The sequence below is a fragment of the Vipera ursinii genome (genome assembly GCF_947247035.1).
Source record: "Vipera ursinii genome assembly, chromosome: 2".
NCBI lineage: Eukaryota > Metazoa > Chordata > Lepidosauria > Squamata > Viperidae > Vipera > Vipera ursinii.
Window position 1 is genome coordinate 262,943,716 of NC_139513.1, and position 17,830 is coordinate 262,961,545.

Below are 17,830 nucleotides of genomic sequence, written 5' to 3' on the forward strand. Positions count from 1 at the left end.
ATGCCGGCCACATGACCACGGAGACATCCAGGACAAGCGCTGGCTCTTCGGCTTTGAAACGGAGATGAGCACCGGCCCCTAGAATTGGAAACGACTAGCACGCGTGTGCAAGGGGGGGGAACCTTTACCTAAAGTTGTTGGGGTTGACAGAGAGACCAATCTTACTGTAAACGTTATCAGTGGTAAAAATTGCACAATAGGCTAAAATGCGTCTGAAGACAGCCGATTATCAACAACAACAGAAAAAAAAGAAAGTTTTTAATAGTTTGCAGTAAAGGAGACACCATGCCAGACAAACTCTTCTCTTTCGGCGCCATCGCGGGCTCCTCCCTTTCCGCGAATCTCCTGGCGGAGGCAGCGAACAAAAGCGGCGTGGCCCCCGGTTAGCGTTGATTAGACCGAAGTGTTTCGTGATTATAGACACGGGTTCTCTTCATTGTTGTTTCGGGTCGTTTGGGTGTTTAGTCTAATAAAAACATTCCATAAAAAACGCAGAGTTTCCCCCCCCCCTTTTTTTAATCCCTATTCGAAAACGAAGAGATTCCAAGCAGGTAGAGACACGGGTCTAACCCGCCAACTGGCGCCCGCGAGTCGCGGTGTTCGCGGCTCCCCCTGGGCGTTCCTGTGCGGCGCTCTCGGGCCCTCCAGGAGGAGGCGATTGCCAGCCCGCCGCCGGGCGAAACTCCTGCCTTCCCCGCCCTTCGCAGGCTCAAAGGGCACCTGGCCGGCGTGAAGGGGCGAGGCTCCGCCTCCGCCGCCCTTTCCTTTTTTTTCAGGCTGCAGTGAAACTCCAGTGAAACTCCCTGGCGCTGACAAGGGAGGAGGTGGAGGTTCCTGTGTCGCCGCCGCAGCGATTCAAAGGGAGCCCTGCCGAGGATATGGGGCGCCTCTGCCAGCCTTGGCTGGGGGTCCTGGTCCTGGGAGGAACTCTGGCCCTCGTCTCTGCTACAGGTGCGAAGTGAAAGCTGCGCTCGGGAAGTTTTCGCCCTCTCCCGTCGTCTTTTCCATCGGAGCGGGGGTTCCCGCATTTCGGGACCGCTGGGGAGGTGGGCTGTTCTGGGAACGTGCTGTGCGTGTGTCCCCCCCCTCCCCCCAAGGGGCTGTTGGATGGGGGTCAGTTTGCTCTCTCAACAAAATGGCTGCTGCGGGGATAAGACCAGGGGCAAAAACCTGTTTTATCAGAATGGCTACCTGCTCTTTCCCTTCTGCCCCTACTCCCGATCCCTAGCCCACGGCGAACTTTTTCTTACTTTTGCTGATCTTGATGCTTTGGGGATCAGCAGGAGGACAGCTTAGCGAAGATCGCACACACACACACCCCCTTTGTGAGAAAGGTTAGGGGCCTTTCTTGGGAATAAGATGCTGGATCTGGTGGTGGTCCCAGCTTCGTTCCCCATTTCCTTTTTCAAAAAGGAAAATGCCAGATAGGATAGGAAACCTGAGGGGCACGAAGGGAAATTCTTTAGGTGTACGTCTGTGCTCTGGGCACCATATTGGGAATTTAGCTTGACATTCTGGGCAGTAGAAAAGGTTCTTTTGTAATCAAAAACAGGAGTAACTTCATTGAGTTGCTGCAGTGATGTTATCAATTCACTGAAGCTTTTTTGTTTTTGTGCTTGATAAATTGAAGCTTAACCTAGTTCCTAATAGAAACGGGTTCTTTTAGAGCAGAAGCAAAAGTTTGTTTTTTTAATCTCTAGTTACAAAGACTAAGAGCAGAAGTTCAGGAAACTTTTTCTGCCTTGATTGCTTTGCTTGAGAAGTCTCAGCTCAGCACTTGAAAAGCTGACTTGTAGCAAACTAATACCTCTTGTACTTTGATTGTTAGTGAAAAGATCTAAAGAGTTTATTATTTCAAAAGCCCACTAATTTTTTTTCCTTACAAGCTTAGGTTGAACTTTGTTGTTTTCTCGTTGCCTATATACTTAACTATGGTAGCCAAGGGCAAGAACTATCTGTTTTCCAGTAATTGGTTGTTGTAACATGTGAATAAATGTTCAGAATAGCATAAGAAAGTCATTCTTATAAAGCTATTTTAGAACAATAGCATTAGATATAATATATATAATCTGCTTAAGGACCTGTAAGTACTGTTCATTTTACCTTCCTTTTAACTGCTTAGAAATTTTAATTAGACTATAAAGAGGATGTTAAGATTCTAAGAAAGGTGACAGATGAACTTAACTGTATGTACAACCTAATAATATGAATGACTGCATCAACGTGAACAAGAGATATATGATCATAAAGCAAGCAGTCCTTCCTATCGTGGCTTATGATATAATTTTGTAGTTTGATTAGTTGGGCAGTGGTGCATTCTTTTGGAGGTGGAAGAAGAAAGAAGAATGTATCTGTGGTTAAACTGGTATTTCTAAGTCTCCATGATTTGGGGGAGTTCCTAGAGCAGACATGTCAAACACAAGGCCTGGGGGCCGGATCCGGCCTGCGAAGTGGTTTCATGTGGCCCGTGAAGCCATCCTGGAAACAGTGAGGGAACGGCCCCCACTGCCTTGGTCCTGGCCCAGAGACCCTCCTTCTGCCAGAGACCCTCAGATTTGTCCCACTCCTGCCCAGGCCCCCATAGGCACCCTTGATGCGAAGGATGTATAGCTGGCCATGCCCACCCAGTAGACCATTTATTTAATAAATATAAATAATATATGCACTCTAGCCACTCCCACCCAGTAGGCTACGCCCACCCTGGCCATACCCACCCGGCCCCCTGAGGGCAACCGCAATGCTGATGCGGCCCTCAGTGAAATTGAGTTTGACACCCCTGTCCTAGAGGATCAGTGCAATTCATATGTAATAATTTCATCAATGAATGCAGTATTTGCAGTTTAATACTCAGTATTACCCTCGTTAACTTGCATTAATATGAAATGGAGAGAAAGGATGAAGAGCTAGGGATTCTGAGGTATTATTCTACAGAGGAAAATAACGTGGAATGAATGTGGTGATCCTAAATTGCTCAACATGAGAAGAACCTAAAATGCCCTTTACTTCTCAGATGAAGAAGATGCATCTTTGTCTAATAAGGATTCCTTCTCTGCTTACGACAGAGTACATACTTTCTACATAAGGGAAATGGTTCCTGTTTTAACGTCCAAGATAGTTTCAAGCGGGTACTGTACAAAAAAAAATGACCTTTTCCAGTGAAGGCTGAACTGAACTGAGTTTGCATAAATTAATGGGTGAACTTTTGATCCAGTTAATACTAATGGCCTCCCACACAGCAACATGAATATAATATAAATTGCACAGTCAAATAAGTTAGTCCTGAGTATGCTAGAGTAAAATGAGCTGGTGATATTGAGTGCGTGGGAACTGGCAGGCAAGAATATTGTGCCTATTTCTCAGTCTCTTGCACAAGAATAGGCGAAGTTACATGTTATGAATCAATACACGATTCTCAATGCCGTGTTTGTGCTACAATACCAATTAACAGATTTGTTGTGTTTTGTTAATCTTGGTGAAATGTTAATATATATTGCTAGTCCACATAGGATATGCCATATGCTAAATAAATAAGCCAGTTGACAAGAGTAGTGGAATGGGACATTTCTAAGAAAAGAAAAATGTTCTTTCCTATTTACTTTCTAGACCTTAACATAGAAATAAACCTAACGAGGTTGGAAGTAAAACTAGTTGTAAATTATTAAATATGCATATGTTATTTATTGAGCAAAAATGAGCTTTTAAAGGGTGAGATATATATCCATGTGTGTTCATTAAGGAACTTATTTGAAAAAAATTAAAAAGACGGGCTGCATATATTTTAAAAAGGGAGGAGGGGTGCATGTATTTTGGCTAGCTGGCCAGCTCACATTAGCTGGGCAAAGTGGGAATTTGGTGTATCCATTTGTTCTAATAATGTGTATTCAGGCTTAAACTGTGATCTGTCTCAGATGAGACCCTGCAATTTAGACTGCAGGAATTGCATCTTTTCCCTTTCCATGTTGAGGACAATCCTAGACAAGAACTGTTCTCATTGATATGCAACATCTACCTTATCTTGTTGCCCCCCCAGATGTTTTGATCAAAGCCAATTGAAAACTCCCTTGCTTGCATTAGATCCTCTTCAATGGCAACAAATTTATTTCTTAAAAAAGGAAATTGCCTTTTCAAATTTGCTATTCAGGCCAAACTAGATATGATTTATCTATTGGTAAAGGTAAAGGTTCCCCCACACATGCGTGCTAGTCGTTTCCGACTCTAGGGGCCGGTGCTCATCTCCATTTCAAAGCCGAAGAGCCAGTGCTTGTCTGAGGACGTCTCCGTGGTCATGTGGCCGGCATGACTAGATGCCAAAGGCGCACAGAACGCTGTTACCTTCCCACTGTAGTGGTCCCTATTTTTCTACTTGCATTTTTACGTGCTTTCGAACTGCTAGGTTGGCAGAAGCTGGGACGAGTAACAGGCGCTCACTCTGTTACGCGGCACTCGGGATTCGACCCGCCAAACTGTCGACCATCTGATCAACAAGCTCAGCTGAATCTATTGGATTTAGATGCTAATGTTAAAAAGTGAGAACAGTTGCAGAGCTGATCATTCCTTTTTGTCCCTCCTTTTTTTGCTCCATCCAGGATATTGAAATGTATTCTGCAGCAGGTTACATGTGTTCCTGGAGCAGGCAATGTTTAGAACTAAGAGGAAAGGGGAAAATAGTTATGTGAAGGTATACATTTAAGGCCCTTATTTCATTCCTTAAACTTCCTAATCCTTCCTATTCTGAACCGATCTTTTTCCTTTTTTAGAGTTTTACAGCACCTATTTTGCCCCTCAAAATCTGGCCAATATTGTGATTTTTATGACATTGATTAGCTACACCCCTGCACCTGAAGAGGACTGTCTCCCCTTTTCCAGCTATAAGAAAATCATTTTAAAATGTGATAAGAATATTTTGCTATATCAGTAACCAGGGCTTTTTTTGTCATAGAACGCCCAGAATGGAGTTAGTTCCAGCACCTTTTTTGGATGGAACCTTATAGGGTAGGCAAGGCGGGTTGTATGACGTGTGAGTTCCAGCACCTTTTTTTTTTTTTAGGAAAAAAGCACTGCCAGTAACCCTCAACTTACTATCACAATTGGACTGGAATATTTATTGGTTGCTGAGCAAAGTGCTTGTTAAACAAGCTGCATGACTGTTTCACTCAGTGACTGCAATCCTGGCATTCAGGTTTGTAATTGTGATGGGTCATTAAGCAGATGGAGTCCCAGGCAAGATGAGGTCTCAGAGGTTGGGTAAGTACAGGAAATTGAAAATCCTCCTTCCCAAAATCTGAGCAGGATTTTCAGACCCTGAGACACTCATGCACAACCTGTGCCAAGAGGCTACTTCTCTGTTGGATTTTGGATCCCTCTCATCTGTGAGAACTGGCAGCTGAAGGCTTTCGGTTTCCTTCTGTGCATGGAAGGGAACTCCTTTGGTGGGGTGCAGGAACAGCTTCAGAATTTCAGCTCCATTTTGCACCCCACTGAAGAAGTTCAGCTCCCCTCAGTGGACAATTCTTTCAGCCAGCCCACAAAGATGAAGAGGAATCTTTTCAGTAGCCAGCAGCAGCTTGCAACCTTCCCTCCCATCTTCCCCATTGATTTCCTGGGAAACTGGCAGAAAAGAATCCAGATGGCACTTATATGACTGTAAGGTGCTTGGTAGCCAGTCATAAGTACAATGTTTCTGATGCTGTCATAATTTCAAATTGTTGTTAAACAGTTGTAAGTTGAGGACTACCTGCAGAGTTTTTCTTACTAGTCTTCCTACTGGAATCAAGTTAGCCTGTGTACTTTCCTCAATTCAATAGTATTTTTATCCAAAACAAATGAATTATAGTACCAATTATGTATTTATAACTTGTTACTTCATTATATAGGCTGTGTGGGAGACTGTTAATGGCCAAGTAACTTAACATATTTGCTCTGTTTCTTTTTTAGTGACAAACCAAACTGGCATTTCAAAAGGAGGAAGAAGCTTTATTGGTCATAAAAGCAATTCAACAAATGAAGATGCATACAACATAGATTACTTTGCAACCAAAATCCTTACAGGAAAACTGACTACAATTTTCCTTCCTGTGATCTACATTATAGTCTTCATCATTGGCTTGCCAAGTAATGCCTTGGCTCTGTGGGTTTTCTTCTTCAGAACAAAGAAGAAGCATCCTGCGGTGATCTATATGGCTAATTTGGCTCTGGCAGATCTCCTTTTCGTAATCTGGTTCCCTCTGAAAATTGCTTACCATATTAATGGCAACAACTGGATCTATGGAGAAGTCCTGTGCAAAATAGTTGTTGTGTTCTTTTATGGAAACATGTACTGCTCCATTCTTTTTATGACATGCCTCAGTGTGCAAAGGTATTGGGTAATTGCAAACCCCATACTGCACTCAAGAAAGAAGTCAGAAATTGCTATGAAAGTTTCAGCTGCAGTATGGATACTGGTACTGCTTGGCACAGTGCCACTATATCTTATTAAGCAAACTGTTTATATTTCTAACCTTAACATCACCACATGTCATGATGTCTTACCTCAGTCTGTGTTGGCCAGTGACATGTTTAACTACTTCCTTTCTCTGGCTATTGGGGTCTTCTTATTCCCAGCTGTTCTCACAACTGGGGCTTACATTCTCATGATAAAGACTCTTAATGCTTCCATTACAGATGTAACGATTGGGAAGAAAAGGAGAAGAGCCATCAAGCTCATCATTACAGTGCTTTCTATGTACTTGATCTGTTTCTTGCCTAGCAATATTCTGCTGGTGGTCCATTATGCCCAGATCAAAACCAATGGTGTCAGTAATGTATATGCATCGTATATTACAGCCCTTTGCCTTTCTGCTCTAAACAGCTGCATCGATCCATTTATCTACTACTTCATTTCAAAAGACTTTAGGGATAATATTAAAAATGCCCTCCTCTGTCGAAGTGTGCGCACTACCAAGAGGATGCAAGTCTCCCTCTCTTCAAACAGATACCCAAGAAAATCCCCCTCTTATTCCTCTAGTTCGAACACAACTAAGTCAACTTATTAAATTTGTTCGTATGACACAGGATTGTCTGGACTTCCATGGGCAGAACATGAAACTGAACTCCAGTAACATTTAATAAATGTTTACAGCTGGTAGACCTACTTTCCATACAAAATCATGTGGACAAGCATGTTCTTTACAAAGGGAAAAATCAAAGCGGCAGCCCTGGTATGGACAATATAGTATATTTGAGTTTGGGTTTAGACCAATACAAGACAGAATTATTTTTATAAGTGATTAGCAAGTGTGCAAAGAAGTTTTCTATATTGGTGTTAATCAAACAAGCATCTTGCACCCAGGCGCAAGTGGTAGTCCTAACTAATATTAACTAGTTTGAGATTTTAAGCATCTTCTGTTTTATAACAGAAGGAACTGTAGAAGAACATATATGAGTAATTGTATGTGTTTGCCAAACCTGTCTTTCCCTAATCCAGGAACTGTGAAAGCCCTGGAATACTGTATTATTAATATCCCAATGACTGTTCCTTGCACTAATATACCTAATACCTTTATTTTAACTATGCTGTGAATATGCAATGTTTCCAGTAATGTAGCATGTAATTGTAGGTTTATTGCAATATTTTAAATATTTTTTAATTAAAGGAACACTTTTATATACTTATTTGAGTTTGTTTAGATTGATAAGAAATGCATGAAGTTTGCTTTCACTTTTACCAAACTTCTTTCTTCTTGTGAAAGTTCCATTTTCTTCTCACTGGCTCCAAATGAAATAAAGATTTAAGAACCACATCTCCAAAGCAGTGAAATGGATCAATAGAAAAACTGGTTGATTTCATTTTCTCCACTGTAGGATGCTCAGGGCCACAAGTGTGTCTAGCCAGGCTTTCTGCCCATCTAATTTTATTAAATTTCATCCCTGTTGGGGAAAAAAAATGAGAAGCTGCCCCACTCTAAAGCACCAGCATTTAACACCATCTTATACTTTTTCTATAAGAGTCCCATAGGCTTTCTGAAGAAACAGTGGTTGAATGGCTTCAGCCTACTGCTTTTGGGAAATGTAGTCACCTGTCCAAACATGCACACAAACTCACAATCTCACAATGGCAAATTACTGAAAAAGGCAACTGGCTGGGACTAAGAGAAACAGCTTTCTCAAATTGGTTTCTGTGAACTTAATATTTTGTTAATAGACATGCCCTTCTAGAGGAAATATTTTGTAGAAGAATCGCTAACACATTTGCAACATTTCAAATATTTTCATTAATACCCCAATGATTGCCTATCCTCCTTCTCCCACTTGTCTGTCTGTAGCACCTTTTGTAATCAAGGTGATCTTAATCTCTCATTCCAGTGTTTTAACTTAGATTGCAACTTGCCTGAAATCTTTTATCTCTGTTGCTAATCCAAAAATAAGCGCTTTTTCCATCTCTTGACAATGTAGACTGCTCCTGAATTGGGCATGGCAGGATGCAAGGCTTATAAGCTTTGCTTGTATGTATTGTGAACAATGACTTTTTTCAGTAATTCTCTTCTGGGTTAAGGAGATATTTTGGAGATCAAATCCACATCTCTATTTTATCTGGTCTCAAAAATATGTTTGAAAATAGCATTAGTAAACTAATACAGGCAACTCAATGTTGGTAAAACTTTAAAAAAATCTTAGCAGCACCAGCTTGAATTTCTTACGAGTCAAGGAAAATCCTTTTTCTAAACTAATATTAGCACTTAAGAACTTACTTTCTTTTTACTAAATTGTATATCCTACCTTTTTCCTCTAGAGAAGAGAGCTGTCAGCAGTACAATTAGAATTATAAGCTTGTTAAAAAATGGAGATATAGAAGTGCAAAATATTTTGAGTGTTTCAACTAATCTGAGCTCAAAACAAAATGTCTTGGGGATTTTAAATTTGGCATGTCATGCACACCCTATGGAAGAGTCAGTAGTTAGAACATTTATTTTCCTTCATAGTGTTTTTCCCGCAGGATTTACTTTTTGTTTTTTATCTAAACCAATTGTTGATCCATTGAATCAGGAATTGAGCCTAACATCATGGACTGAGAAAGATGACTAGCCCAAATTCACCCACCAACAGCACTAGAACTTCTAGTCTCCTGGTTTCTAGCCTAATACATTAACCATTAAACCGAAGTGGCTCTCAGTAGTTAAAACAATACCAAGGATGATAAAACTATTATGTCCTAAAAATTCTTAAACTATATTATTAATAATAATAATAATAATAATTTAATTTTTATACTGCCCTTCTCCCGAAGGACTCAGGGCGGTGTACAGGGCAATGCAATAAAATACAATATATAAAAATTAAAAGAAATATTAAATACAGTAGCCCAATTGAATAAATTAATACAAAATGTTAAAATACCCCTAAACCCATCAGACCAGGCCGGCTTGTTCAAATAAATATGTTTTAGGTCACGTCGGAAGGAGCGAAGGTCGGGAGCCATCCGGAGCTCCACCGGTAAATGGTTCCAAAGGACTGGCGCGCCCACAGAGAACGCCCTCCCCCTGGGGGCCGCCAGTCAACACTCTTTCACCGACGGCACCCTAAGGAGGCCCTCTCTGTGGGAGCGCACTGGACGAAGGGAAGTTGATGCCGGCAGCAGATGCTCCCGTAAGTAACCCGGACCCATGCCATATTAACTCACATCCACAGGCAACATCACATATTTTAACTTATATTGTTTTTTAACTTTGCCCTGTAAACCGCCCTGAGTCCTTCAGGAATAGGGCGGTATATAAAACCAATTAAATAATAAATAAGTAAGCAATGAGAGGCCACAGAGCCTTGGGGATGGTTTATCCTATCTTTGGTGAACTAGCACACAAAGTACCTCTTTTTTAAAAAAAAAAAAAGATGAGTTATTGGTCTTCAGATATTTCTTGCAAAACAAAAATCTTGAAAGTTATGAATTCAGTGTAGCTGTGCTGCTATGATCACTACAATCACTAAGTTTTCCCTCAGAAGGTTTCTTAAAATGTGATCCTCAAACAGTGTGCCTTAAAGCTAATGTTTCAGTAACCAAACAACTTCCTTTCTAAAAGTAATCATTTTTTTGGTTTGTTGGCTGTGACTTTTCTCTTTTTAAGCATTTGCTGAGTAACTTTTCTATGACAGGGCCTCCTCTACCTCAAGATAGTACCAGACTATTTTACAGGAGCCTGTTGGCTGCATTTTTCTGTGATTCACTACTCCAGGAAACTGCCTTTCAAATGAGTCATGCTCTGAAATATGAGTCATGCTCAGAAATACAGGAAGGAGTGGGTTTTGTGAATTAACCCTCCCCCCTTTTTATATTCTAAAAGCAAAGCACCTAAATTGTCAGAAAAAAAGTGCCTCCCACTTTAATTCCTGGATATAATCTGTTTTAGGAATATAGAAATATTTTACGTATAGAAATGTGTGCAAAACAACTGCTAATGTTGGTAATCACCAGATGTCTTAGATTTCAACTGCTATTAACTTCCCAAAGGTCAGGTAATTTGGGAATATGAATCTTAAAGTCCAAAGAGAGATGGATAAGATTAGTTTGAAAATTCAAGCTTGAACATATTAAGAATATGAGGACAAAGAAAGACTTGCTGACATTGTTCAGTCACCACGCTAAAACATGTTTTACTAAATAAGCTATCTTTGCTGGGTTTGCAGAGCAGGGCTTTTTTTGTCATAGAACGCTCAGAACGGAGTTCTGGCACCTTTTTTGGATGGAACCTTGTAGGTTAGGTAAGGCAGGTTGTATGACATGTGTGAGTTCCGGCACCTTTTTCTTTTACAAAAAAAAGCACTGTTGCAGAGTATGTTAAATCAGAAATCATGGTTTATAAATGAGCTCCTATATTAATACTACTGGACAGAGCCTGCCAGTCCTTAAAATATTATTATGAAAATGGCCCAAATTTCACAACTCAGCGAAGTTTTAGAAGATCTGAGCTTCTGCAGACTGTATGAGCTCAGTTGTTTCATTGTAAAGTCAAAATCACTGCAAACTGTATTTTAATTTGAGAGACTGAGCAGTTTATCTGGTATCTCTTAAAGAACCCCAGTCAAGATTCCCACTGGTAATATCACCATGCATATCTATGCATACTCATTCCTGGGTATTTAGTCTCCTGTCCTCCCTCAGTCTTAAATTCCTTTCTTTCATTTGTTCTCACCTTTGCTTTCTCACCTCCTGATGACATTGAAATGAGACAGGCATGCTGCAAAGTGAAGTCATCCCAACAACTGCATTTTGCCGGGAGACACAGGGAGAATGTAGGAAGGACAGCTGTTCCCAACTCACTGTGAACTGCCCTAGTTTTTCTTTGCTTTGTTCATGCCATTGCAAGTCCCAGTGTGAGTGAACGTGAATCAAGAATCAGAAAGCAAAGTGCATAGTAGTCTCTTCATTAAAAAAAAAAGACCAGAAGAAATATGCCAGTATATCTGCTCTCTTTGCTGCAAAGGTACAGAAAGCTGGGAGGGGTGGGAACTTAAGGCAGAGCAACTGGAGTTTTTTTTACTGTTTGCAATATGCTACAATACCATTGATTTGCAGCTTGCACTTTCCTATTGAAGGGGACATTCCCATAGTATATGGAGAGAAATCCTTCCATAAGACTCTGGTCTCTATTGACTAAAAAAATTAAAAAACCCTATGTGCCAAGGAATGTGGGAGGAGCGATCTCCAAATTAGATCCACTGGATTTGCACCTGATAAGTCCAATTGTAAGATTTTTTTATAGAATAATATAAAGGTAAATGTTTCTCCATTCCAATCGTGTCCTACTCTAGGGGGCAATGCTCATCTCTGTTTCTTAGCCAAGGAAGCCAGCACTGTCCAAAGACATTTCTATGATCATGTAGCCAGCATGACTATACCCCGAGGCACATGGAATGCTGTTACGTTCCCACCAAAGTGGTACCTATTTATCTACTTGCATTCACATGCTATTGAACTGCTAGTGGGCAGGACCTGAGGCAAATAACGGAAGCTCATCCCGTCATGTACAACCCGGGATGTCAGCTTTCCAGCTGACAATCTCAGTGTCTTTCATCGCTGAGCCATTCTGCAGTCTGTTTAGGAACTATAACCTGAAAAAGGGACGCGGTAGCTCAGTGGGTTAGGACGCTGAGCTTGTCGGTCAGAAGATCGGCAGTTTGGCGGGTCAAATCCTGAGTGCCGCGTAGCAGAGTGAGTGTTTGTTACTCGTCCCAGCTTCTGCCAACCTAGCAGTTCGAAAGCACGTAAAAATGCAAATAGAAAAATAGGGACCACTACGGTGGGAAGGTAACAGCGTTCCGTGCACCTTTGGTGTCTAGTCATGCCGGCCACATGACCACGGAGATGTCCTTGGACAAACGCTGGCTCTTCGGCTTTGAAACGGAGATGAGCACCACCCCCTAGAGTCGGAAACAACTAGCATGCATGTGCGGGGGAACCTTTACCTTTACCTTTTAACCTGAAAAAAATACGGTAGTTCTTTACTTAAGCTGGATAAAAGTCAGTGCTGTAAAGCAATTTTTCACTAAAGACCTTCAACTGCACTGCAAGCTCAGAAGAAAGGTTGGATTTCCTCCAAGAATATTCAGAAACAAAGAAAAATTGCTGAAATGGAACAAGGTAATCTCACCAGATACATTCATGAGCAACAATAAGAGGTTTGAGTATCTAATACCAGTGTGTTGCTATGTTTTAAACAAGTTTCTGTTAAAAGCACTTCACCTCTTTGGCACTGAGTCAGTTTTTGGCTGTTTGTTCTACCCACAAAATTTCAATGTTTAAGAAGTGAAACCTACAAGGAGGCTGTTGTATATTGTAATCCCTTCTTGCTCCTCAAGCAGCTGTCATAGACATAGAAAAGGTAACAGTGGGATGAACCAAAGCTCACAGTAAGTGCATATTCTTTGGGAACTAATAACAAAGATCTTAGCAAGTAATCAAATTCATAAGAATTTTTTTATCAGGCTGGAAACATAGTAATTAAAAATGCTTTTAAGAGTAAAAGGGAATGTAGCTGAGTGCACTCATAATAAAAAAGATGCATATTGCATAATAAAGTAGATGCAATAAATGAATATTGCTAGGAATTATGACATAGTTTGCTGTTCAGTAGTGTCTTAAAATGGAATGGATGATTTGGTATGCAAACTTAATTAGGCTTTTAGGCTGTGTTTCCATCACATTCTGCAAAAAGGGCAATCAGAAAAAAATAATGCAATTGTCCAATTTGATTTTCAGTGCTAATCAGAACAAATAGGTTACTCACAATGCAGAGAGCAGACCTAGGGAAAACAAAACAATATTTTACATTAACAAACACGGTGATTCATTTTAGACAGTGACACGGCCTTCGCATCTTGGAACTCTGAGATGTGTTGAACTAATCCATAACTCCCCAACAAGTTGGAGAAAACTGATCAAGACAAGCTGTACATATTTTACCTTTTCCATGCATATTTTTGTTTATTTCACATGCTTTGCTATACCTTCCTGTCTAATACTGTATTCTCAGGGATGATTCACACCCTGGTTAGTACCTCTTTACTCTCCTATCATCAGGTAGGTGATACAGGAGTATAGCCAGCCGTACCAACAGGCTGAAGAACAGCTTCTATCCATGGGTTGTCAGGCTCTTGAACGGGAAATAACTTTATGTATGATTGACTTGTGAGGCCGGTGTGTTGTGCAATTGGCTCACATGGTGTAACAAGATGGTGGGTTTGTTGTCATTGTGAGTTGGGGCGGGCACGAAGAGAGTTTCAGCCAATCTCAGTGTATACATGGTTGTACTTTGACAATAAAGGTTCATTCATATCTTCTCATGATTTTTTTTTAAAAGACCAAAGAGGTAGGTATCTTAAGAAAAGAGCTAGCCAAGGCTTTGCTGAAGAAAGGAAAATCATAATAAACATAATCATAATAGTAAAGTTGGAAGGGACCTTGGAGGTCATCTAGTCCAACTACCTGCTCAGGCAGGAAACCCTATACCATTTCAGACAAATGGCTGTCCAGTCTCTTCTTAAAAACTTCCAGTGTTGGAGCATTCACAACTTCTGGAGGTTGTTCCACTGGTTAATTGTTCTTATTGTCAGGAATGATATTTGATCATTTTCTCTTTTACATTTTGTCCTAAATGTCATTTCATAGATAGGCTATTAAATCCATAACTTTTCCATTTTTCCATAATACAGATTGTCATATCTTAGAATAAATTCATAATGTTCTATGCTTCAAACAGCATAAAATAGTTTCTTTCTCTGATTATTTACTGCATTCTGAAAAATTCTACAGGATTCGTCTGGTATGAATTCCTTCTCTTTCAAATGGATCCCTACACTTATATTTGCTTTGAAAATGGAAGTAGGATTTTGGAGGCCAAAGCTGATACTAACTAGAATCAAATTCTTCTGTAACATTTTGGAAAAACTATTGGCAGTAATGATGTTTCTGGCCTCCTGCTACAGCTACAAAAAATAGCCTTTTTTGTACTTAACTGTACTGCAACATCATATCACCCCCCATGATGTTTGGCAGATGATGATAGACCAGTTTCTCTAATGTTTATAGAATAGATTATGTGTTAAATTGTTTCTGTATTCTGGCTGTGAGCTGTGTCTGATTAGCAACATTAGATTGTGTTTTTGTAGACTATACACAAATATGAACAAACCTAAATGATAAATATTGCTATCTGGCACACATACACGGTCCATCTTTCATCTTAGAGAGACAATCTTAGATGACAAATTCCATTCTGTTAGATCAAAATATTTCTCTAACTAGTTTCAGCTTGTATAGTCTCACTTGCCGCTCTTTTCTAGGATCTCAAGCATTTTACTCTCTAAATCATGACATTAAATTTGCACATACAAAGCATATTTTTTCCACTGAGCAATAATTAATCTCTGCCAGTGATAAAAAGGTAGCTTGGTTGAAGCTTCTATCCTAATAGAAGAAGCAAGCAGGTAACTTGATTTTTTATTACAGTTGGACACAGCATTCCATAGAGTTCTATGAACTGCAAGAACCATATTTTAAATTATCGTCTCACACAAAATGGATAATATTGAATCCCATTTCCTCTTATTACTTTTGTTAAATATATTTAGAAAGGATAAATTTTATTTAAAGAAATGAGTAGTTTACAGTGAGGAAGTTCATAGTTGGTATTAAATTTTAACATAGGTTTTTGGCTTAAACCTGAAATGCTCTGTATTCCTATGGGAAAGTTAAGCTTATTGAAATCAGTGGGACCTATTTCTGAACTGGATTTTCAGGACCATCAAGCATGGCATTATAATGCTACCTTCAAACATCTAAGATATGTCATCTGAGATGTTTGTGGTTTTCTTGGAAACTTTGTGCAAAGCTGGCTGGGTGACATTGGGCCAATCACTCCCTCTCAACACAACTCAACTCACAGACTTGTGGAGAAAATAGGACAAAGAAGACGTGTTAGGCATGTATGCCACCTTGAATTATACATAAAAATAATAAAGATGGGGAAAATTGAGAAATGGTAAAATTGTAAGGATGGTGTAGTAACCCTAATAAACCTTTTTTTCACTACTCTCTGGAACCAGACCTCTTATGAAAAGCATCCATAAGAGTAGGTGGCTGGTTACATTCCTACAGTATTGAATTAGTTTTCTTAGTTAAATATTAATTACTGTAAAATTAACCAGTTATGATTACTACTTAAATATAATGACTAGCAAGAAGAAATACAAGTAGATTTGAGCATTTACTTTTTTCCAAAAGCTCTTCAAATGCACCCCTTTAGCTGAAGAATTAATTATAGCTCTTTTGAAATTATGTTTATATTTGCAAACCTTACTAGCCTAAGTATATCATGTGGTGTAGTATACATACAAATAACCTGGCATCTGCAGTGGATTATTCCAAAAAACCTGACCCTGAGCTTTAAAATAAGGACTTTGCTAAGTTGAGCGTGACTAATACTAACTGTATGAATATGTCCCTATAGTTTAATTGACACTTGCAAAAATAGTTTGCTGCTGACTTTCCAAACCAGCCCTGAGAATATCTAAAGGGTTTTTTTTTGCTTTAAGTACTAAACATATTTGACACCCCTCCCCCCTTTTTTTACTTAACCAAACTCAAAAACTTTCTGTGAGGACTGTACATTAGTATAGGTTAAATCATTCCAAGTGTATAATTTCATGCTTATAAGCCAAATTAATTCTCTTTTGTGTCCTAGCAATGTTATGTAACATTAATATCCATCTGCAATGTTATGCCTACTTAGAGGGAGAAAAGGGTGATTTCTGAAATAAGATGCTATATCCTTACTTAGGTGAGAGGCAAGAATGTTGCAGAGCAAGACTGTTATGGTTTCTTAATATTAGGTCTTTATGTCTTTAACATAACTACCACTGATTTATAAACTCTTTATTGTTCTTTTAATAGGCTGGGATCAGGTTTATGGTTGATTATAAAATTACCCAGAAATATTTCTGATGGCAGGAATGTTTAGCTAAATATGAAAGAAGTAACAAAGCAAATATTAACTTAACCTAGTGCCTATTATTACAAAGGTGTGTTGAAGGAAAAGTCTTGATCATGGTTCAGTCCAAGCCGGGAATAAACAACATGGCGACGGCTTTAGGAAGAAGGTTGCAGTTTATTGAAGAGGAGAGCCAGATAGAAAGATGGCTCTGGAAGAAAGAATAGTGAGCACATGTAGGGAGTGGGGTTTTATACCCTCTGGAGTCTTTTGTTTGAAGTTGTTTCCTGCTCCTGTTTGAGGCTTTGTATTTCCTGTGTCATGTATTCTGACCTGAGTCTGGTTGTGCCTTTCTGGTATTCTGATGGTGGTGGGTTAATCCTATTATGTCCCAAGGGTCATATCCTGCTTCCCTGTGGCTGTGACTGATGACTCTTAGTTTTTTGTTGTTGATTCTAGGGATCTTTCTTCCTAATCCCAATTTCCTGATTCCAGTCTTTCTGGCAAGATTATCTGCATTTCTACAGAGCTGGTTTCTGCTTGGGGGAGGGAGACTTGGGACTATTAAAAAAAACTTTCCTGCTTTCCTGCCTCTTTAAGATCCTTTGAGGAAATATATTTTTCTGCCCTTTTTAATATTTCCTTCTCTGAGGGGCTGACTTCCCACAGGTGGGGAAAAGTTAAATTAGGATTCACAGGTTGAATTTGTTGCACTTTTATACTTGATTACTGATTCTCAGTGGTTTACTAATAGTATCAATAACATTATTTTTCCCAAGGTTGCTCATGTGGGTCTTTAAAAAAGAAAAGAAAAAGAAATCATTCAACATTGTCAAAACCTGGCTAGCCTGATTTTGCCCATCTCTTCATTATAGTACAATTTATTTATAATATGTCATGAGCTCCCTCTTCTGATTATGTTCTGAACATCAGGTCTTTAAAAAATATTCCGTACCAAAACATTCATTTAATCACTTTATACATTGCCACAACCATGGAATTCCATAATGCTACTTTATTGCAATGCCAGTAATAACTTCATTGTATTAATTTTCTGTTTTTACTATGTAGCATTTACAAAACCACTTAGATTGTTTCATTCCTTTATACCAGGGGTGTCAAACTGCCAGCCCGTGGGCTGGATGTGTCATCCAGAAGCTGCACCCATCCCATTGCCGGCAATGGCAAAACCATCCCAATACATTGTGCAACATCACGTGACATCGTGAGTTTGACATGTCTGCTTTATTCTAATGATTTCTTTATGCTATTTTTCAACCTCATATTTATTTCCACCCTAAAATAGGGAACAATTAAAAACAATTGACAATGTGTTAAGCCAAGCTATAAATTAGTATTAACAATAAAAAATG

The 17,830-nt window shown here is 39.5% G+C and overlaps 1 protein-coding gene across 1 annotated transcript; it reads left to right on the forward strand.

Annotated features, from left to right (window-relative positions):
- The first annotated feature begins 769 nt into the window (after positions 1-769).
- F2RL1 (F2R like trypsin receptor 1) lies at positions 770-7,639 on the forward strand. The gene is made up of 2 exons (XM_083351254.1): positions 770-951; positions 5,935-7,639. Exons 1-2 carry the CDS (start codon positions 879-881, stop codon positions 7,029-7,031), a joined length of 1,170 nt encoding a protein of 389 aa, XP_083207380.1. The 5' UTR covers positions 770-878; the 3' UTR covers positions 7,032-7,639.
- Positions 7,640-17,830: the final 10,191 nt, after the last annotated feature.

Excerpts from the sequence above, each read along its gene's own strand:
- F2RL1 (XM_083351254.1), top strand. The coding sequence starts at position 879 with ATGGGGCGCCTCTGCCAGCCTTGGCTGGGGGTCCTGGTCCTGGGAGGA. Across the intron at positions 952-5,934 it reads GGCCCTCGTCTCTGCTACAG|TGACAAACCAAACTGGCATT; the intron begins GTGCGAAGTGAA and ends TTTCTTTTTTAG.